Here is a 21,433-nt window from a genome sequence, read left to right on the forward strand (position 1 = left end):
CACAATTCTCCTGATTTATTGCCCAGGGACCTTGGCATGTTAGTGGCTACTGAGTAGAGTTCCGCAGGCCTAACTGGGAACAAGCTTTGCTGTGAGCCTTAGCGAAGCAGTAGAAAAGCCTTCCAACATCTTGCATATTTTTTTTTCTGTGCCACATAACTGCACTTATTGCCATACTATGTACAAAGCCTTTTGGGGATTAAAAGTTGAATATCGTAGGCCAGATCCTCCATGAGTTCACAGTCCCTAGGGAGAAATTGAGAAAAGAACACAAGTCAGAGGAAATACCAAAAGAAAGGGAGAAATCAAACCTTCTGCTCATGACAGTTCAAAAGAGAAACTCCTTCTAAGTCAAGAGGAGAAGCCAGGAAGGCTGCAGGGAGGAGGCAGCATTTGAGCGAGGCCTTGGGACACGGGGATTGGAGCAAGGGGTTAGAGGAAGAAGATAGTAGTGTAGGTATGTGTCGAGTGCTTAGTGTCATCACGCATACACATAAGTGCTTGGTGTTTAGAGAAAAGTGAGTCCCTCTGGCCTATGGTTGGATACAGCTTTCTATCAGAGGTGAGGCTTGAGAGAGGGGTTCAGATGGGTGGAGAGACCTGAGTAGAAAAGAGACGGAGGACATAGGAATGAGCAGTGTATGTAAGGGTCCGGAAATACACTAAGCGCCCCTTACGGATTTGTTGGAAATGAGCTCTAAGGCCTGATCCCAATCCACGGAATCAGAAACCGGGAGCCTGTTTAAGAAGCCCTCCAGGTTTGTGACTTATGGGATTATGAGCCATAAGGGAATAGCCTCCTGCTGCTGTTTTATAGAACAAATCTCTAGAGACAGAAGTTATTCCCTTGAATTATGTAGATTTGTGGGGTAAGGATGAATGCCCCTCGTTTGCCCTCCCTCCATCTTTCCCTATGGTCCACAGTTTTTGTGCAAGAAAACTGTGCAGTGGACCGTTGATTTAAATCAATTCGAAGTCTAAGTTCATGAAATTTTAGGAGACTACTTTCAAAAATGCCACTGTAATTTCTGCTCCTTTTTCATTCTGGGATATCTTTGACGATAACATGGACGCTCGATTGTGCACAAATTCACGTGGACTGTTAAAAGAGCGCGTGTTATAAAGTTGCATAGTATTTAACTCCTATAGTAATTTTTATTAAAATAAAACATGCTTCTCTCCTTTTGTGTACATAAAAAATACTCTGGCCTCATTTATGATTTTATTTTTATCTTTATAATTTAGTGTTTTAATATGCCACCTGGGTGGCTCAGTTGGTTAAGCGTCTCACTTCAGCTCAGGTCGTGGTCTCACAGTTTGTGTGTTTGAGCCCCACATCAGGCTCTGCTGACAGATCAGAGCCTGGAGCCTGCTTCAGATTCTGTGTCTCCCTGTCTCTCTGCCCCACCTGGCTCACACTCTGTCTCTCTGTCTCTGTCTCTGTCTCTGTCTCTGATTCTTTTTGAAATAAATATTAACAAAAAATAATTTAAAATGTCTATGTGTTTTATTTTGTTTTGCTTGATGGCAGTTCACTTTTTCTTCCCCACTTGGGCTTCATTCAGTTAGGTCACACTGTGCTCATGGCCTCTGAGGAAGACTGAAACTAGATACGAGGTAGAAACTAGTGAGTCTTCCCCATGTTGCTTTTCAAAACTTGGAGGTATTGGTAGAAAATGAGAGGAACCCAAAACAAAGAATTTGAGAGAAACATTAAACAAGAGTAGTAGGTTTGAGAAGAGTGAGGCTTTGCCCCCCTCCCCCAATATCCCCACAGGCCGGGAAGCGGCCGCTGAGAAGAAGTCATCAGAGTGGGTAGATTAGTGGTCCTGGGTGGTGGGGAAATGTCTGTGAGAGGCACTGCCGGTGATGGCCAGCCTCACAGGGGCCACCAGCTTCTGAAAACCACTCTTCCTGGTGGGACCCCCTCCCCCGCCCGTTGTAATATCCTGGAATATAGCCTTAAGCCCAAGAGAAAGCAGGTGAAAACCAGAATACACGCAGTTTCAGAAAAAGTAACAAAGTGAGAGCCATGCCTCCCTCCTCCCATATATATATGTGTGTATTTCTGAACACAGGGTAGCAAATGGATCAGCTCAAGAACGTCCTCAAAACAAGACAGCTATTAACAGATGCCTATCGCAAACAAACAAGGTTTCAGCTTTAGAGCTGAGAGAAAATGCAGACTCCAGTGTATTGAAACGCCTCCTTTTTTCAAGCCCTCTAAACCCTGGAAATGGTCGAAATCCCCGTGGCCCTTGCCACAGGACATTCTGAAGGTGCAAGGACATTAGGGAACAAGGAAGAGATTCCTAATTTAAAATTATCGTGGTGATTCCAGTGACAGCCTTGGCTTTGGAGCTGAGTTCCTGACTCGGGCGATCAGAAGTGCAACTTCAAAGTAGCCACGACCGAGGAGGTGACCTGGGAACCTTGGTGGAAGTGATTGCGTCACACACTAAAACGTACCTAGAGTGCCATCTTCCCCCTCTCCATCAAACGCTCACCATTTCTTTCCAGTTTAGTTTCTTACGCTGCAGACTTATTTTTAAGTGTAGGGAAATATGTTTTCTCTTTAAAGAAGATGGGACTTAAAGCTTTACATGAGAAAATGTTTACATGAGGAAAAACTTAGGTATTCTCAGAAGAAAAATTCCAGTAAAGAACTAAAGTTACTGGAGAGCCTGGGTGGTTCAGTTGGTTAAGCCTCCAACTTCAGCTCAGGTCATGATCTTGCAGTCTGTGAGTTCGAGGCCCACATCGGGCTCTGTGCTAACAGCTCAGAGCCAGGAGCCTCCTTCAGATTCTGTGTCTCCCCCTCTCTCTGCCTCTCCCATGCTCATGCTCTGTTTCTCTGTCTCTCAATAGTAAAAACTTAAAAAAAAAAAAAAGAATAGGGCAATGTTGAAGGCATACACTCATTCTCATTGAATGAACGCCAAAGACTTTCTGGTAGGCAAAGGGACTTGTCTAAACTTTCTTTCCTCATACAAGCACATCTCAGAAATCCTACTTCTACAAGTGTTTAAGTCTCTGTGAAAGGTTACAGCACCTCTATTTTTCAACCTCAAGTAGTTCCTAATCACAAAACCTCAGTAGGAAACAAGACAAGAATAAATCATTTGCTCTGGTCTTATACAAGTAAGCAAGAAAACTACTACTCATCCTTCATTGTTCTTATTTAATTCTGGGGACGCCTGCGTGGGTCAGTAGGTTAGGAATCATAATCAGGCCATGATCTTCGGCTGAGGTCATGATCTCATAGTTTCATGGGTTCAAACCCTGCATCGGGGTCTGTGCTGACAGCTCAGAGCCTGAAGCCTGCTTTGGATTCTGTGTCTTCCTTTCTTTCTGTCCCTGCCCCGCTCATGCTCTCTCTCTATCTTCCTCAAAAGTAAAAAATAAACATTAAAAATAAATAAATAATTCACTTCTAGGTAAATCATACCAAAAGTATTTAGTGATGGCTAAGACGAGTTAAGGCACTGATGTTTCAGATTGATATAAAACAGACAGAAATGCAGAAGTTGATTTTATATGTGTCTCATGCCTGAACAGTAGTTTCTGCCAGATTATCTAATGGTAATGTTGACATTTACCCGGATTTCACACTGCAGAATCTAGAAATAGAATTACTAAGGGTATAAATTAGTTTGTAGTTATTTTAACTATGTTTTAAGATGACATGTAACATTTAGAAACATCCTCAAACAGAATACATTACCTTGATTTTCTGAACAAAATGTTCTTTTTAGTAACTGCCACTTCAAGCAGGCCTTCTCTGATTATTTTTATTTGACTAAAGCAAAATTTCAGGTAAATGGTCTGCTGGGCGACTACTCTTTGCACTTATGTCCGAACGTAACACATTTCTGGCACCGAAGGTCTTGGAACATACTCAAAAATTTCACAGGATTCGAACTGATTCGCTGACTGAAATGAGCACGCCTACTGGCCATTGGCCTTCTTAGGCGCAGACGTCTTGGTTTTCATGGTGCTTACGACTTTTTGGAGGACCTCTAAGATTGGTAGCAACGTTTTGACAACTTGCTCCAGCTGATCTGCAGCAGACTTGATGGTATTCTTGGCTGGCTCAGTTTTTAGCACATCCTGCAACTTCTTCAAGGTGTCGACTGTACTGATTTGGGGTGGCCCTGGACTTGTGCTTTTCTCAGATGTGATGGCACCTGATTGCTCTTTGGTGTCTTTTCTATAGAGGTCACTTACCCGAAGATTTATGATGGGATATTTTGTCAAGAGCAAGGCAGAAGATTCTAAACCACCCAGGATGTTACTACTATTCAGCACAGAGATAAGGATCGGTGTGTGGACATTTTTGAACACTTCTTTAGCTGACTGATGCAACTCCTTTACATTGGTGCTCTTCTCAACCATGGAACAAACAGCTGTTGCAATCTGGGCACACAAAGGTTCCTTTTGCATTTGGTCATACTTTGCCTCCAGTACAGATTGCATCTCCTTAAAAATTTTGAACATTTGTTCAAAGACACCCTTAATATCACCATCCTCTTTCACAGTCATGTGGTTGATCTGAGTATTCATACTGCAGTTAAACAATTCAGCAAGTATGTTAGTGAAGGAGGCAAGATCTCGCATATGAAAGAACAACATTTGGGCAGCTTGAACCAGCCTCTCTCTATCCTTTTCTGATTCCGAAGACATTTCTCCAACAAAAATGTTTCAGCACTGCAAAACAAAACAAAGCAGTAATCTGAATCAAAACTAATATCATATTTGTCAACCATGGAGAGACTGAAAGCATAATATAAATGTGAAGGTAACTCCTGTCAACGGTAGAAAAGCTACCCAAGCTATAAAGCAGAAATGATCCTGTGTTTTAATAAAAATAACAGCAAAGATAATTTAAAATATATATGTATTTATTTTATATATAAATTTATAAGGTAGGGGTGTTTTAATGAACTTAAATCGCACATTGGATAGAAGGTGCTGGATCCACAACTGGATGTGCTGGTATATGGAGTAACATTATCCTCAGATATTACACTCAATAACTATTGAATCGAGTGGAGAAGATGGTATACAGCTTACAAATTACATAGAGGGCCTCTGGTCCCATTTAAGATAGAGCAAGCACACTCCACCCAATCTTTCTTATTGAGCACAGCTAAAACTCCTGGACAGAATACATAAAGTAACTATCCGACAGCTCTGAGAGGTGGAGAACAGCAGACCAAGGAGGCAGAGTGCCTCACTCCAAAGAAGATCAAGGCCATCTGATGCAAACTCCATCAGAGTCTGTCTTGCCTCAGAATGTTTCTGTAGCTTCATTACAATTCCTCCTCTTCTGCTACAGAGAGGAGTGTTGGTGTCTCTAACCAACGTTCACAAGTAGAATTCCAGAGCAGGATTAAAATCCTGTCCTATAAAAAGACAGGATTGTGAACACTGGCCCGGGAGTCACAAACTAGCCATCCACAGGCAAACTCCAACCAGCAGGTGTGGTTTCTTTGATCCACCATAACGTATTTTCAAAACACGTATCGACTGCTAAATTTAGAAACTGAAAGAGAGAAATCAGGATTTCTATTGATTGAAAAACATGAGGTTAACTGGCAGCACTAAGCCCAGGTTATGAGTTAGAAAAATTGTCTCGAGCTATGGCTGTCCTTCTGAAACTAGACATCTACCGCCTACACCCTACTGTCTTACACAGTATTTCAGCTACATACGTTTTGTACATTTACTGTAGGCATTGGAGTCGCGTTTTTGGCGATACCCACTAATGTACCTTATACAAAGTAACCTTCTTAAAATCCAAACATCCTTATGTTATCTCATAATAAAAAATCTTCAATAATTCAGTATTGCCTAGAGAATAAAATACAGTTTCCTGGCATAGCATTTAAGGTCATCTACAAACTGTTTTCAATTTTCCACTACTTGCCTTCCCTCCACTGCTCTCGTATAGATCCTGTGCCACCAGCCTAGTGGATTATGCTCTATATAATGCTCTGAAAATGCTCTAAAAATGCTCTACAATATTTTGTTAGCTCCCTCCACCCGCATTATCTCCTCCCACACCTTCCCCCTCCACACCTATTGAAATTGTACTTATCCATCCATACTTACTTCCGATACACGGTCTACACAGCTTTCTTCTCTTTTTTTCCCATATGCCTGTACATGGTAAGTCCTAGGGTATGTCAAGTGCAAAATGACCCTCTGGAACAAAAGTAAAATTACAGCTCACTTAATCCTTTTTTAAAACTATAAAGTAGCACCTCTACATTTTACACATCCTCTAGTTGGACTTGATTCTATATTCTCTACCCACTCAATAATAACAGAAATTAGTGTTGTTAATATAAGAAGAATAGCTACCATTTAGTGAGTTTTTGCCATATTATACATGCATTTTCTCACTTAATATATACGACAATCCATAAATTACAAACTAATATTCAAATCACACTAATGAAAAAAATTAGATTCAGTGGCTTTCCCAGGGCTACACAGCTAGTAAGTGATACTTTAGGTACACGAAATCAGGACTGTCCAACTCTAAGCCTGTAATTTTTCCATTAAGTTGTATGGGGATTGAGTGATTTTCCTGCTTCTGAGGTGTCCCTGACTGCTGTAGAGGAACCAGTGGGTATTAGGGCAGAATCTAGAGGAAGAAGCATAAAAGACTCTAAGCTTTTATTTATTTTTTAATGAGAGAAGACAGGCACGTGCGCGCGCGCACACACACGTGGGGGAGGGGCACAGGGAGAGGGAGAGAGAGAATCTTAAGCAGACTCTGAGGTTAGCTAAGAGCCCTATGCAGAGCTCAAGCTCTCCTCGCAGTGAGATCATGACCATGTCAATTGGTTAGGCGTCCAATTTCAGCTCAGATCGTGATTTCACCGCGGCTTGTGAGTTGGCGCCTGCATCAGGCTTTGTGCTGACAGCTGAGAGCCTAGAGCCTGCTTCAGAGTCTGTCTCTGTCTCTCTTTGCCCCTCCCCTGCTCACGTGCTCTCTCTCTCTCTTAAATATAAATAAACAGTAATACATTTTTTTAAAGAGTCAGGTGCTTAACAGACGGAGCCACCCAGGCACCCCATGATTTAAGCTTTAACAAAAGGAGTCAAGTTGGTCTTTCAGGCTTTTCTATTGTCAAGACATTCACCAACACAACGGGAGACAGTGCGAAAGAGCAGAACTTCTACCCAGGGAAGAAGAGCACACACACAAATCACATTTGGCTGCAGGTATCTGGATTTACACCTCTTGAGAACCCAAAGCCACCAGCAACAGATGGAGGTATAAATGCAACAGAAGCTAAAGGAAACTTAATGTCTGGAACAGCACACAAGACAGGATCCCAGAATCTGAGAGCTGCAATCAAAGAGCCAACTTCTCTGCTGAATGGAATTAGCTCAGCTGTACAGCACTTCAACAACGAAGTCCATTCAAGAACAGAAAATTAAATGTTTCACTGCTTTATTGGTCTTTCTAATTATACTACTTAACATACACTAATTTTATATTAATATAGGAAATAGAATTCGGAGGACTAAGAATGCAGAAATAGTCAATAAACCAGACAGGCAGAGGGACCCAGCAGAGACCAGCAAAGCTATAAGTCATCACATTCCATGGAAACATCCAGATGAAACCAGATGAAAAAGCCCTTCAGCAATACTCCTAAACAACTGCTGGGGCTACTAAACTCAGACACACAGTAAGGTAAGCAATATGCATATTTCTACTAGTATTGATCTGATATTCTGTTTCTCCAGATTAAAGCGTGCCTGAAATAACATGTCAGTCTTGAATCTTAGCCGTAAATATAGTCACAAAACAACTTTGTTTTAAGAGGATCTGATGGCAGCTTCCTTGTGATTATTTATTTCTCTGAAGACACCAGATTAAAAAAATAATGAGAACAGCTCATATGACTGATTAAACCAGAGGGGGAGATAATGCAGTAAAGACATCACTATTAGAAAGGATTAAAGAAGAAATGATACCTATGTGAATGTGCACTGCTTCTTGGACTGTAACATTTCCTTTTATGTCTTTAACATCAATATAAGCACTCAGTATCTGTGAAAGAAGAAATGTACAATCTCCTACTAATTAATTTCTATTGCTTCTGTTCCTTCATAAGTTATATCACATTCAAATATCATTGGCATTTGCTGTGTGTCTCCAAATTGACTGTTACCTTCTTGAGGGCAAGAAACATTGCCTACTAATTTTTTTAAATTCCTTAAAGCATACAGGTAGAGGATTCTCACTTGAGTATTTGATACATCCTTGATATTCTGCTCCCTAGTCAGAAATTTTTTTTTGGGGGGGGGTAGAAATAGTTAAGGAGAGGGAGGAGGCAAACCATAAGAGACTCTTAAATACTGAGAACAAACTGAGGGCTGATGGGGGTGGGGGAGAGGGGAAAATGGGTGATGGGCATGGAGGAGGGCACTTGTTGGGATGAGCACTGGGTGTTATATGGAAACCAACTTGACAATAAACTATAAAAGAAAAAAAAAAGAGATAATACTCAGACACCGTACAATTGATACTTGAAAAAAAAAAAGAAATATTTTTTTGGAAGAACTCACATCCAAAAGAGTGTCATCACACCATGATCAGCTTCTTATTTCTGTTTTTTTTTTAATTTTTTTTAATGTTTATTTATTTTTGAGAGAGAGACAGAGCATGAGCTACGGAGAGGCAGAGAGAAAGAGAGAGAGACAGAATCTGAAGCAGGCTCTAGGCTCTGAGCTGTCAGCATAGTGCCTGATGAGGGGCTCAAACTCACGAACTGCAAGATCATGACCCGAGCCAAAATTGGACAGCGCTTAACCGACAGAACCACCCAGGCACTCCTGATTTTGTTTTTTTAATTAAAGGCCAAAGTTTTGATTTATAGAAGGAAGGTCAGAACTAGTTAGTAGCTGTTATTTTCTCCTGAAAAGCTTCTGGCGTCACCCATACTCTCTTCCCACGTTCCCAAAGAGGTGAACCTTGTGTGACCCAATATAGATAATGAAGAAAAGTAACAACTGGAGAGCTGTAAAACCTCAAGAGCACTAATGACTAAACACTAGAGGCTGAGAAGTGATCTTTTTCTTTCTTTCTTTAATTTGTTATTATGGGAAAGTTCAAACATACACAGAAGAGGAGATAGTAAAAAAAAAATCCGATTTACTCATCACTCAGCTTCAAAAATAATCAAAACAAGGTTGATTTTATATCTTCTGTAACCCTACTCCACTCTCCCTTCCAGATTATCTGGAAGCAAATCTCAGAGGTCAAGCATATCATTTTATCAATAACATATTCACTATGTATTTCTACAAAAGCAAAAACTTTTTGAAATTTAATTGTGTGCTCCCCAAATTAACAATATTTAACAGAACCATCTTTGACTTTGAAACATACACAGAGTCCTGTTGTAAAAATTTATTTTTTGATGGTAGTATAAAAGTTTTTGTAATGCAATTGGCAATACTTATCAAAAGCAATAAAAACTTTATTCCCCATGGATTACAGACTTCTTCTGGAAATTTATCCTGAGGAACTAATCCAGATAATTGAATAGGGAAAAAAAAAACAAAAACCTATGCATTAAAATGTCCATTAGAATATTATGATAGGGAAATAATTGGATATTTGTTAAATTATGATAGATATGGAATATTTTATATAATTATTATAAAACTAGAAGTAAAGTGTTTAAGTAAATTAATATAAGATTAAATTTTTACTTACACTGTTACTGCAACTTTGTAAAACTACTTGCAGCTTTAAACAAACTTTAGAAAGGAATAACCAAAAAAAAAAAATTAAGATGATAGGTTTATGGATGTTTTTCTTCCACTATTTTAAAGCGTTCATATATCAGTGCTATTGACTTTATATTTTGAAATACTTCTTTATCCAATCTTTTACTTTTAATTTCTTCATGTTATAATTCTAGCATCTTTCAAAACACACATCACATGTATTTCTCCATGAAGCTTCCTCTAATCACTGCAATATAATTTTCCTCTTTAAATTTTTGTGACACTTGACATTTAACTACTGTTATTTCACAAAAGTATCCTGAAAATTTTTTATTCGAACATGTGATAATCAACACATTTTCACTTTGTGAGGTGGTTCCTTCCCTGACAAAACCTAAAGCATTGTATGGCATCACTAAATAAACCTTAACTTTTAGACACAACCATCAGTATATTTCTACCATTTATATGCTCTTCAGTTTCGACTGTTGACTTCTCATTTCAACAAAGTTGACAAGGTCAATTTCAGTAAGAATCCATTGAAACTAATCTTTGTTTACATTCCAGTTTCCCAAGACAAAAACACCTGTGATTTACTAACTTCCTTTTAGCAACAGAACTCTGTCATCAAATAAAATTTTATGCACCCACAGTCCAAATACGGCAAGAAATCACAGCTGCTTCGGCAAAGGCTCTGGAAAAATAGGCATGCCAGAGCTCATGAGCTCCGCCTGCTGGCCAGCAATTCTCCATCAGGCTGCCCCAGGAATCTTGAGAACCTATTTCACAAACTAGAGCAATAAAATAACTCAAATAACAGTACAAACCCTGCTGTTCAGCAGTAGATGGTAATCACATAAGGGGAACTTTTTTTCACTGCCAGCGAAGGACTATCATGTGATAACAAATCATGTAAAAATCGCATTTACCACACAAAAGGTGCAGGTAGTATGACCTGGATGAGGTATACCACTTAGCTACCTGTAGGTGCTAATCTTTAAACATCTTTTATAAAATGACTTTGAAATGATTTTTAAAAGATTGAATTTTGAAGTCAATATTTAAAAGGTCATCCCCGGGGTGCCCGGGTGGCTCAGTCGGTTGAGTGTCCCACTTCGGCTTGGGTCATGATTTCATGATTCGTGAGTTCAAGCCCCACATCGGGCTCTGTGCTGTCAGTGCAGAGCCACTTCAAATCCTGTCTCCCTCTCTCTCGGCCTCTAGCCTGCTTGTGTGCTCTCTCTCTGTCTCAAAAATAAACACTAAAAAATAATAAATAAATACATAAATAAATAAAAGGTTATCCCTGAAATTGCAATAAAGATGGGGGAAATATATGGCCCAGACTCTTCTTAGGTAAGTACAGTATACTGTTGGTAAGACATCACGTGAGGCATGCGTAAGTAACACGTATGATCTTCAAGAACATTGGCTCCAACTAATTGCAAGGCTCTTGTTTTGCTGAGTGAAGCAAGCAATTTGAGGGCTGAGGTTAAATTGTCACGGGCAATAGTAGAAATGCCGCACGTTGCCACCTATTTTTCCACGTGGTGTATAACTTCTCCTCTAAATATCAAGCACTTATTTAAGAGTAACAGTTCGAAAGTGTACAGCTTGTTAACCTTCCCTAGGTGACTGAATGTTTCCATGTGGCCCTACTGTTAATACATATTAACCAGTGGGTTGTTTAAATTTGAATGTGATGGAAGCAAACCATAAGAGACTCAAATGCACAGAACAAACTGAGGGTTGATGGAGGCGGGGGAGGGGAAAGTGGGCAATGGGCATTGAGGACAGCACTTGTTGGGATGCACATTGAGTGTTGTGTGGAAACCAATCGGACAATAAATTATATTTTAAAAATTTGAATGTGATAAAGAAGATGTGGTTTATGTATACAAGGGAATACTACATGGCAATGCGAAAGAATGAAATCCTGCCGTTTGTAGCAACGTGGATGGAACTGGAGGGTATTATGCTAAGTGAAATAAGTCAGGCAGAGAAAGACAGATACCATATGTTTTCACTCATATGTGGAATTTGAGAAACTTAACAGAAGACCATGGGGGGAGGGAAGGGGAAAACATAGTTTCAAACAGAGAGGGAGGCAAACTAAGAGACGCTTAAATAAAGAGAACAAACTGAGGGTTGATGGGGGGCAGGGGGGAAAATAGGTGATGGGCATGGAGGAGGGTACGTGTGCGGATGAGCACTGGGTGTTGCATGTAAGCCATGAATCATGGGAATCTACTCCCAAATCAAGAGCACACTGTATACACTGTATGTTGGCCAACTTGACAATGAATTATATTTAGAACAAAAAAAGGTAAAAAAAAAAAATTAAATAATTTGTAGAGATTAGTAAAAGATTAAAATAAAATAATAAAATTAAGAAATTAAATTAGAATGTGCACAAGTCAAGCACCAACCCTATGATTTCAAATGACACATTACTTTCAGGTCAACATGTACTTTAAACATCTTAACTACTTAACTAGATTAGAAATGCCATAAAAGTAAGGACCACGTAGTTTTCATTTTTGTGTGCTTTCTAAAGCCTAGCATGCTTCCTTATACGTAGTAAAGTACTAGTCCATCAGATAAATTGTTACTGAATTATTAAACTGCTTCCTTCACCAGCCTCTTCAAATTTCACCTGTCCAAAAATAATTCATTAGTTGCACCTTAAAACCCTACCTCTTCTCCACCTAATTCTCTAGTGTTTATCTCACTCTTGGGATGAAAATAATCTTGAACTGTATTCAGTACTGGAGGAAACTTTTCAACGCCCTTCCCCAAGAGAAAAGGAGCTAGAAAGGTAAGCCCAACTCAGAAAAATAAAAGTCCTTTTTCATTAGACTTGAAAACCAATTCTGAGCACGTCATGATGTCTCTTATTCAAACTTGTAACTGGCACAAAATTATAGCTTGATATCTAGAAAACAGGAAGGTGGCTATAAACATGCATGTGTAAGGGCTTGGGTATATAAAAGAAAGAAAATATAATTGAAAAAGTACGATGTCTTTCAGGTAAGACTTAAGTTTTTTCATCAATTAATTAGCTACTATTCTTTTACTGTCCTGTTCAAAGTTGTTTGCTCATTTAGCTATTAGATTACCACTGTTTTCCTTATTGATGACAACACTCTTTGGAAATTCATACTTCATTTTTCTTGCATTTTTCCCCGTTTGCTTTTAGTTTTGTTTCTACATGGTCATCCTTGTTAGTCAGAATTTTTTGTCACCTTTTTCCTTTGTGTGACCTCCTCCACATAGACATCTGAAAATTATCCATTTTCTTCTAGGTATTTTATCATTTTTTACATATATTACATTAACTTTCTTAAATTAATTTTTTTAATGTTTTTTATTTATTTCTAAGAGAGAGAGAGAGAGAGAGAGAGCGTGAACAGGGGAGGGTCAGAGAGAGAGGGAGTCACAGACCGAAACAGCCTCCAGGCTCTGAGCTGGCAGTCAGCACAGAGCCCGACGCGGGGCTCGAACCCACAAACCGCGAGATCATGACCTAAGCGCAAGTCGGACGCTTAACCGACTAAGCCACCCAGGCGCCCCTCTTAAATTAATTTTTAATCCCCCCAAACTAGTCCGTTATGCCAGGAACATTTATAGAATAATAATTTCAATTACTCTCAGTTTGAGATTCTATGTTTATTATATATTAAATGTAAAGAAGGGTCTGTTTTCAGAACTATTTTGTTCCATGAGTCCATTTATTCTTATACCTGCACAATACTGATTGTTTTTGTAATGTTTTAATACTGGGGGAGGAAAAATTCCCATCATTACTTTTCCTGAAAAAAATAGGAAACCCCACCTATTTAGTTTTGTTTACTTTTATTTAAACCCTTGGGAGAAAAGAAAGAGAAAATGGTGTCCTGTATATCTGTGTGGGATCTGGTACATATTCTCTTTAGGTAAACAATATCCTGATTGTTATTTTATGATTAATTCATCAAGTTGTGTTAACACTGGGAATTGGCTGCGAAGAAACTGACCATTTGGAACCATTCACCCTCCCGCTCAGAAGGAAGGCTCATCTCTCCACCTTCCACCTTTTCTGGAAGCTATGCTTTCAGATAATGGTGTATGATAACTGCTAGAGATATCCTATGCTTCTCTTTTTTTAAAAATTTTAAATGTTTTATTTACTTCTGAGAGAATGAGAGAGAAAGCATGAGCAGGGGAGGGGCAGAGAGAGGGGGAGATGCAGAATCTGAAACAGGCTCCAGGCTCTGAGCTGTCAGCACAGAGCCCGACGCGGGGCTCAAACCCACGAACCATGAGATCATGACCTGAGCCAAAATCGGATGCTTAACGGACTGAGCCACCCACGCCCCAAGATATTTTATGCTTCAGGGTAAGAAAGACTCCTCTCACCTAAATATCTGAATAGGAATATAGTTGATGATCTTCCAAATTCAAAGTCAGAAACTGGAGTTTTCACTTCATGATAATATCTGAAAACTAGAAGCCAAAAAAAAAAAAACCCAAAACCAAATTTAATGGAAAATTTCTAGAAAAGAGAAATTAAAGTCCAGATTCATGGTTATTGAAGTGCAGTTTGCAACCCTATGGTGAGTTTGGGAATATTTAATAAACCCTCAGCAATTTATTTAAATGAACTTGAGTTATTTTCTAAGTACAGTTTCGTGGCAACTTGTGTAATGTGTTTGTGTGTGCGTGTGTGTGTGCGTGCGCGCGCGCGCTGGATCTGCATCAAATATAAAAAATGAATTTCTGACAGGGTCACCTGGATGACTCCATTGGTGGAACGTCCAACACGATTTAGGCTCAGGTCATGATCTCAGAGTTCGTGGGTTCGAGCCCTGCGTCCAGCTCTGTGCTGACAGCATGGAGTCTGCTTGGGATTCTCTGTCTTCCTTTCTCTCTGCTCCTCCCCGCTTGCACTCTTCCTCTCTCAAATCAAGACTTTTTTAAAAAATGAATTTCCTACCATCATCAAGTTTATGCTATCAGGGGTACCAAAGCATTTTTTCTAAACTTAACAGCATAAATGATTATGTTCCCAATCCATTTTTAAAAAGTGTACCGCTTTGCATTTCCAAATTATATCTTTATGACTTGGAGAGTAGGTTGTTTTCATGTTAATTTTCTTGAGAAAAAAGTATCTCCGTTCCTTCATTCCATGCTTGTGAGGTTCCTCATATCTTGGCCAAGAGCCATGGTCCCAGAATAGATAGGGCCTGAATTCCTCAGGATGTTGTTTACTCAAGACAGAATGTGCCAGACCCCACACAGATTTCATTTTCTCTTTTCTCCCAAGAGAATTTTAAACTAAAAATAGAACTGCCAAGCACGTCATAAGCCTATTCAAGGTATGCCTATGGAGTAACATTGTTCTTACAGGGCTCAAACTTTTTCACCCAAATAAACTCAGAACATGCTTGTTCCATTTTTCTCTACATAGTACTCTGAGCCAGAAGTACAAACACAAGGAGGCTCCTACCAGACATATTTTATTCATTTGATGGTGGGCTCTTGCTACTTATTCCTTACCACTTTCATGAAATGGCATTATCTTCTTTCTGAGGCTAACTCTAGCTTTTTTTTTTTTTTTTTGAGAGAGAGAGAGAGAGAGAAAGAGAGCAGGAAAGGGGCAGAGAGAGCGAGAGAGAGAATCCCAAGCAAGCCCCATGCTGTCAGCGTGGAGCCCTACAAGGGGCTCAATATCACAAACTGTAAGATCATGACCTGAGCCGAAATGGAGAATAAGATGCTTAACTGATGGAGCCACCCACGCGCCCCTCTAGCTAATCCGAATAGTGCCCAAGTGCATTATGGACAAGTCTAAATAATTTAACTTAGAAGCTTTGCAAGTGGACACTACAGAGGTAGTCACAACTGCACTGTCCCCTGCACCATGCCCACTTTCTCTCCAAGGGAGATTTTAATCTAAAGAATTTTGAAGAGGGGCGCCTGGGTGGCTCAGTCGGTTAAGCATCCGACTTCAGCTCGGGTCATGAACTCGCAGTACGTGAGTTCAAGGCCCGTGTTGGGCTCTGCTCTGACAGCTCAGAGCGTGGAGCCTGCTTTAGATTCTGTGTCTCCCTCTTTGTCCGTTCCTCCCCTACTTGCACTCTGTCTCTCTCCTCCTTCTCAAAAATAAAGATTAAAAAACAGTTTTAAAGATTTTTGAATATATGCTCTTATCATGAAAATTTTGTGTAAAGATTCTAATGTTATATCTACGTTGCCTTTGGATGTCCCCTAGGTTTAGAGAACAAATAATTGCCTGTAAGGACATATAGAGTGACTTGAATAGTATAAATTAAGGTAACAGTATACAAACAAAATTGGATATTATTAGCCCTGTAAACTCAGAGATCTTAATATTCTTCTGGCCTTACTAACTTAACTCCAAATATTAAGGAAATCAGTCTGGTAGGTCTAGTCAATGTGGTGACGAGGGTTTGGGAAAATTAAGGAGCCCTGGGAATCAAGAGCTAACTACAGCCTATGTCAAACATTATTAAATATTAGTTAGAAATAGTCACAGTTATTTGTTAATAATCAGATCTTGAAAAACACAAATGTTCCCCATCTAGGATTTCTCTCCACCACAAAGAGCTAGCACCTCAATTAATGCATCAATAGGTTGCATTGTTACCCACACTTTCGTACAGTGACTCAAAGTTTCGTAAGTGTAACTGTTTCAAAGAACCTGTTGCATTTTCAGAGGAATTCCTTAGCTTTTTTTCTATTCATAAAGTAAAAGATTTCCTGGGCAAATGTATGCAGACAACAGATACTTTTCAAAAGTTTTAGTGAAGATTTACTACTTTATTTTTCAGAGATTATATTTGAAATATGGCTCAGAGTGACTTCCTCTACCCCGATAACCCAAGGAGAAGGCAAGAAGTCAACCGTCTTCACCAGCAGCTTCTCGACTGCTTATCTGACAGCTTCCATGCCACCAATAAGCTGATTGGGGTTTTAAACACGCACTTGGGGTGCAGCCTGGCCTCTATTGAGATGCAACGAGGTGGGACCATCAAGGAAAACTGTGATATCATCATCCAAGCCATGATGAAAATCCAAAAAGAACTGCAAAAAGTTGATGAAGCGCTAAAAGACAAACTAGAGCCAACCCTTTACAGAAAACTCCAGGATATTAAAGAAAGGGAAACCGAGAAAATTGCAATAGTACAAAAGGTCATTTCAGTCATCCTGGGAGAAGCTACTTCTGCAGCCAGTGCAGTGGCTGTTAAACTTGTGGGCTCAAATGTCACAACCGGCATAATTAACAAGTTGGTCACCATATTAGCTCAAATTGGAGCTTCTCTCCTTGGTAGTATAGGAGTTGCTGTTCTTGGCCTTGGCATAGATATGATCTTCCGTGCTATCCTGGGAGCAGTGGAGAAAACACAGCTTCAAGCAGCCATTAAAAGTTATGAGAAGCATCTGGTGGAATTCAAGTCAGCTTCAGAAAAATACCATCATGCCATTACTGAAGTCACCAACACAGTGAAACACCAAATGAAATAAACAGCCCCTGTGCCACTTCTGCTTCTCAATATCAGTGTTTTGCTTCTTTGATTAGGTTTATTTTCTGTAAGTTTCCAACATGGACATAAATACAGTTAACAACTTGGAAAGATGGTTTAGAGATGCTGAAACGAGAGGACTCTAGAGTTTTGAGTCAACGATGAAAGCCTAATCAGCCGGTGCTAGACCCTGTGAAGTAAAATTCTATCCCAGGATACTTTCTTACAACATTACGTTTAATGCTATTGTGGAAGAGCAGGTGTAAGGGTTACCTTTTCCAGTTCCCTGAATCCTTAAAATTTACACGGAACGGGCTGACTTTTATTTCTACTACTAGCTTCAAACATCATTTAGTTCTAAGGCGATGTACTTAGTAACTGCTGCCTAGACTCAAACTGTGACCTCTGAATGAAATAGTTTTGACCATCAGTTTACATCCATAAACTGGAAGAGACAGAAATACAGTTCACAACAATTCAATCATGAAAGAACACAATGGTTCTGTAACTTCTACTAATTACACACTATAACCTGGATGGCTTTTTTAAAAGATAAAAGTTAAAACTAAAAAGATAAAGGCTCTGTTTCTATAATTAAAACCAACCCTAAGCAACTGTGGTGTGATGATTAAATATCCCTCATGTGAATGAACACTCCGGTACATTTAAAAAGAAACATGCATTTAGGATGCAGGGGAGGAAGCTGTTACTCTTTCAAGAATTTGTCACTTTGTTATTTAAAGGAGAGTTATAATTTTTATTACCCTAATGAGTTTTCAGAAAGATGAGATTTCATTTTCAATACTATCAGAATGGAAGCTCTCTCTGCTACATAAAACTTTAGGTGGCGAATTTCACTAATTACCTGATTTCAGAAAAATCCAGAAGCTAAGGAGGACTATGGTTCAGTTCATTTCTGCAGACACAAGTGTCTTTTGCCAACTAATAACTACCCACTGAGACTCTTAGGTTCTACTTACAAAATCATTAAGTTATTGACGCAAGAATGTGTTTGCTATCGTTTATTTTTTAAGATCTTGAGATTTTAAAAGCTCAACATATCCCCAAAATTAAAAAGCTAGATCAAACACTTTAATTTTTCAAATGTACTCTTCATTTTCTTTCTCTTCTGTCACTGCTTCCTAAGCTTAGTTGCAAACTAAATTTCTTCATATTCAAAATTAAATCTTATTTTTTTTATTACCTAACTTACAAGTTTTAAACTACAAGACCTTGTTAATGCTCTTTCTGGGATTCAAAATTGGATGGAAAACCAAATCGGGAAATTTTCTGAGACAAAGGTAAGGAACCGATCTTAAATGGTTTAAGTGCACATTTAAATACTCTGCTGCTAAAATTAGTTATATATCTCCTTCAATATTTTGGTGTATTTACACTAACTGATAGTAAGAGCTAACTATAGCTAACATTTTCCTGTAAGAAATACTAAGATCAGAAATAACCAAGAGGGTCTTTTAAAAGTAAAATTTTAGAATATTTAAGTATTTAAGGTTACCTTTAAAGGGAAAGGGGGAGGAGTCTTAGACAAACAGCAGATAGACCGTGAAGGACGAAAGCCTAGACCCGTGATAATCCGTATATAAGTATAGTGACATCATAAAAGGACTTCTAGTTGGTGAGAAGACCAAAAGGGAAAGAAGCCAATGCAAATCAACCTCGTCACTTGTAGATTTAAAACTGACTTCACTTGTATCTCCACATTTCCTCCTCAAAAAACTTATTGTAGATTACTGTAGATTAACTTATCGTCGATGAACAATCTGGAACTCGAACACGGGCACTAACGTGTTCAGGTCTACACAATGTTCTGTGTGCCTATACATTTCCAGACGGACGCTAGGAAAGAGCAATAAACACAGTACCAAGCGTTACTTGGGGGTCTGTTTTCAAACAGACACAATGAAAAGCGATCGCACGCGCTTACATCACGAAAAAAAATCCAAAACCCAAAAACGAATACAACTCCGGCCAACAGAAACAGACCAGAACAGCCCTCTAACTGGAACCGACCAGGCTCTCGCAGCGTAACCGGGATCCAGGAAATTAAGTCAGAATGTCTCCGTCCGAGAGGGAAAGTAGTCTTCTCATCAGCCAATCACCTATCCCACTTGCTTCGTTTTGCTTATTTCTGTTGGTTTAAAGAAGTGTCAGTTAACGTGGTTCTGCGCGATGGGGGTGGGCTCTTACCAGAAAGTCAACCAATCGGCATTAATTTGGAGCGGAAGAGACTCTGGTCGCGAAGTTCTTGGTTCCTCTCTATGGTACCAGGGCCGAGAACCGCTGAGATCTTCGGCCTTAAGGATAGGAAGTGACGTAAGGATGGCGGAGGGGCGCGAGGTTTCAAGATGGCGGTGGCTGGGTTGCTGACCGGGAGGCAGAGGTGAAGGCCCCTACGAGGTAAAAGAGGCCGAGAATCGTCCCATCCCCGCCTCCTGCAGCCCCAGGAGCCCAGCAGAAGTGTGAGTGCGCAGGATTGTTCCACTCCGTTCCTCCCTCTTTCCCGACCCTTCTCCGGACCCGCGCGGTTGCCTCGGGGACACCAGGCCCCTCGGCCCCGCTCTTCCTCTCCGCGGTCGGGGTCCCCCGGGTCGGGGGCCGGGGGATCTTGGAGCCAAGGGCGGTGTGGCTTCCAGCGTCTAAGCAGCCGTTCACCCGAGTCAGTCGGCGCCGCCTCCCGCCTGTGCGCGTTGACCGGCTGCTTTAGATTTGACGTCTTGTCCCTCGAGTCAGGGTCAACCGTCGCTATGGTTTCGGCAGTTGCTGCTGCTGTTGCTTCTCTTGGGGAACTGGGCTCCGTCCCCCTGCAGCCTCTGCGGTTAAATTTCGTTTCCCCGCCGTTTTGTGGCCCAGTTTGCCGGTCGTTTCTGCGTTTGAACGAAAAGTCGTTTGTGCACACTAAGGCTCCATTGTCTTCCGTAGAAATTCTGTGTAATTTGTATCTGTTCTTTGTTACAGTTGTGAGAGAGGAGGGTCAGAACATGAGCTTGAGGGTAATTGAGAGAGAACAGCAAAAAAGATACAAAGCATCAAAGACAGGAGAGCCTATGTTTCTACTAATTTTGCTTGTTTCCACCTCCCTTCTCCCCAACTCCCAGTGTTTCCTGTGAAGGAAATCCTGCGCAGGGTAAATTAGTTGCCATTCGAACAGCTCTGAACCATTTAGCCGAAATTATGGCGTTTGAACCCTTGCTGAAAGGGCATTAACGAACTTTCCTGACAAAATCTTCCTACGAGGAAGAAGGGGAGGTACAGTTGATTGTAGAGGCTACTAAAAATTCTGCTTCATGATCTTCCTTTCCCACCCTTAAAAGTCTCCTTTCAAAAGGAAGTAAATTTGGCAACTTTATTATTGGGAAAGGTAAACATTAAAAAGTTAAACCTTGATTGGAACAAGAAAAAGAAGTAATATGTCTCAGATTAATAAAAGTCTTGACTTGGAAAATATTTTCCCTCAAACACGACCATCCCTTTCAGTTTACCTTTAAACGCACAAATCAAGAGTCAAGTGGGTACAGTAGGAAAATGTGTGTCTTGACATTTTTGGACACTCCTTTATATAATCCTTTCGTTTTTAATATTTGCACCTTTATGTCTCAAGCTCTTGAGAGTCAAGAATTCTATCTGAATTATAGCAGGAAAGCTGAATTAAATAGCCCTAAATTAATGAGTTTTTACTGTCTTAAAGATGTTGGGAATAAATGGCCAAGAAAAACCATGGAGAGAGGCAAGGCGGAGCTTTGTTGTTTCCAACCCACATCATTACCTCCATTCTCTTTCACCCTAAATATAAACAAAGGGAGGGTGTGGGAAAAGGACTAAAGGTTTTTTATATGCATGTTTTGTCCCATATTTTTGAAGCATATTCTGATTTTCTTCAGTTGACAGAGTCGGTCTGTGATCCATTTTAAAAAGTTAATAATCAAAGGAATGTTTCTTTTCAAGAGGTTGGTAGACATTTTGTAAATAGAGGAAAAATAAGCTATTTCTTTGTCTTTGCAGTTTTGTTTTTTAGTTTTTTATGAATAAGTAAATCACACAAGTTGTCAACATGGGACGGAGATCTACATCATCCACCAAGAGTGGAAAATTTATGAACCCTACAGACCAAGCCCGTAAGTGTCCTTTAG

At 39.9% G+C, this 21,433-nt stretch overlaps 3 protein-coding genes across 9 annotated transcripts in view; 2 read left to right on the forward strand and 1 right to left on the reverse strand.

The window, feature by feature from the left end:
- Positions 1–19,636, reverse strand: CUNH12orf60 (chromosome unknown C12orf60 homolog). Of its 5 annotated transcripts, none has more exons than XM_077756429.1 (4): positions 19,494–19,636; positions 6,115–6,207; positions 3,725–4,707; positions 1–246 (listed from the first exon to the last, which is right to left on the reverse strand). In XM_077756429.1, the coding sequence occupies exon 3, from the start codon at positions 4,681–4,683 to the stop codon at positions 3,949–3,951; it is 735 nt and encodes a 244-aa protein (XP_077612555.1). In that variant the 5' UTR covers positions 4,684–4,707; positions 6,115–6,207; positions 19,494–19,636; the 3' UTR covers positions 1–246; positions 3,725–3,948. The 5 variants fall into 5 exon arrangements, with proteins under 5 accessions (XP_077612555.1, XP_077612557.1, XP_077612559.1 ...); XM_077756431.1 differs by lacking the exon at positions 19,494–19,636 and adding an exon at positions 19,317–19,424; XM_077756433.1 differs by lacking the exon at positions 19,494–19,636 and adding an exon at positions 19,290–19,305.
- On the forward strand, positions 7,377–18,238 carry SMCO3 (single-pass membrane protein with coiled-coil domains 3). 2 transcript variants are annotated; one of them, XM_077756436.1, is made up of 3 exons: positions 7,685–7,714; positions 12,480–12,577; positions 16,593–18,238. In XM_077756436.1, the coding sequence occupies exon 3, from the start codon at positions 16,609–16,611 to the stop codon at positions 17,284–17,286; it is 678 nt and encodes a 225-aa protein (XP_077612562.1). In that variant the 5' UTR covers positions 7,685–7,714; positions 12,480–12,577; positions 16,593–16,608; the 3' UTR covers positions 17,287–18,238. The 2 variants fall into 2 exon arrangements, with proteins under 2 accessions (XP_077612560.1, XP_077612562.1); XM_077756434.1 differs by lacking the exon at positions 12,480–12,577 and having other exon boundaries at positions 7,377–7,714.
- The window catches only part of WBP11 (WW domain binding protein 11), a 16,123-nt gene continuing 14,325 nt past the window's right edge, over positions 19,636–21,433 (forward strand). Inside the window, exons 1-2 of one of the 2 annotated variants that reach the window (XM_077756428.1) lie at positions 19,636–19,703; positions 21,306–21,418. In XM_077756428.1, the coding sequence (XP_077612554.1) occupies positions 21,355–21,418 (64 nt within the window). In that variant the 5' untranslated portion in view covers positions 19,636–19,703; positions 21,306–21,354. Of the gene's footprint in view, positions 19,766–21,305; positions 21,419–21,433 lie in introns of both variants that reach the window. The other variant, XM_077756427.1, reaches the window with a different exon arrangement.

The sequence above is a fragment of the Crocuta crocuta genome, unplaced genomic scaffold (genome assembly GCF_008692635.1).
Source record: "Crocuta crocuta isolate KB4526 unplaced genomic scaffold, BGI_CrCroc_1.0 scaffold262, whole genome shotgun sequence".
NCBI classification, from domain to species: domain Eukaryota; kingdom Metazoa; phylum Chordata; class Mammalia; order Carnivora; family Hyaenidae; genus Crocuta; species Crocuta crocuta.

Coding starts and splice junctions, on each gene's coding strand:
- CUNH12orf60 (XM_077756429.1), bottom strand. CDS start 4,683: ATGTCTTCGGAATCAGAAAAGGATAGAGAGAGGCTGGTTCAAGCTGCC.
- SMCO3 (XM_077756434.1), top strand. CDS start 16,609: ATGGCTCAGAGTGACTTCCTCTACCCCGATAACCCAAGGAGAAGGCAA.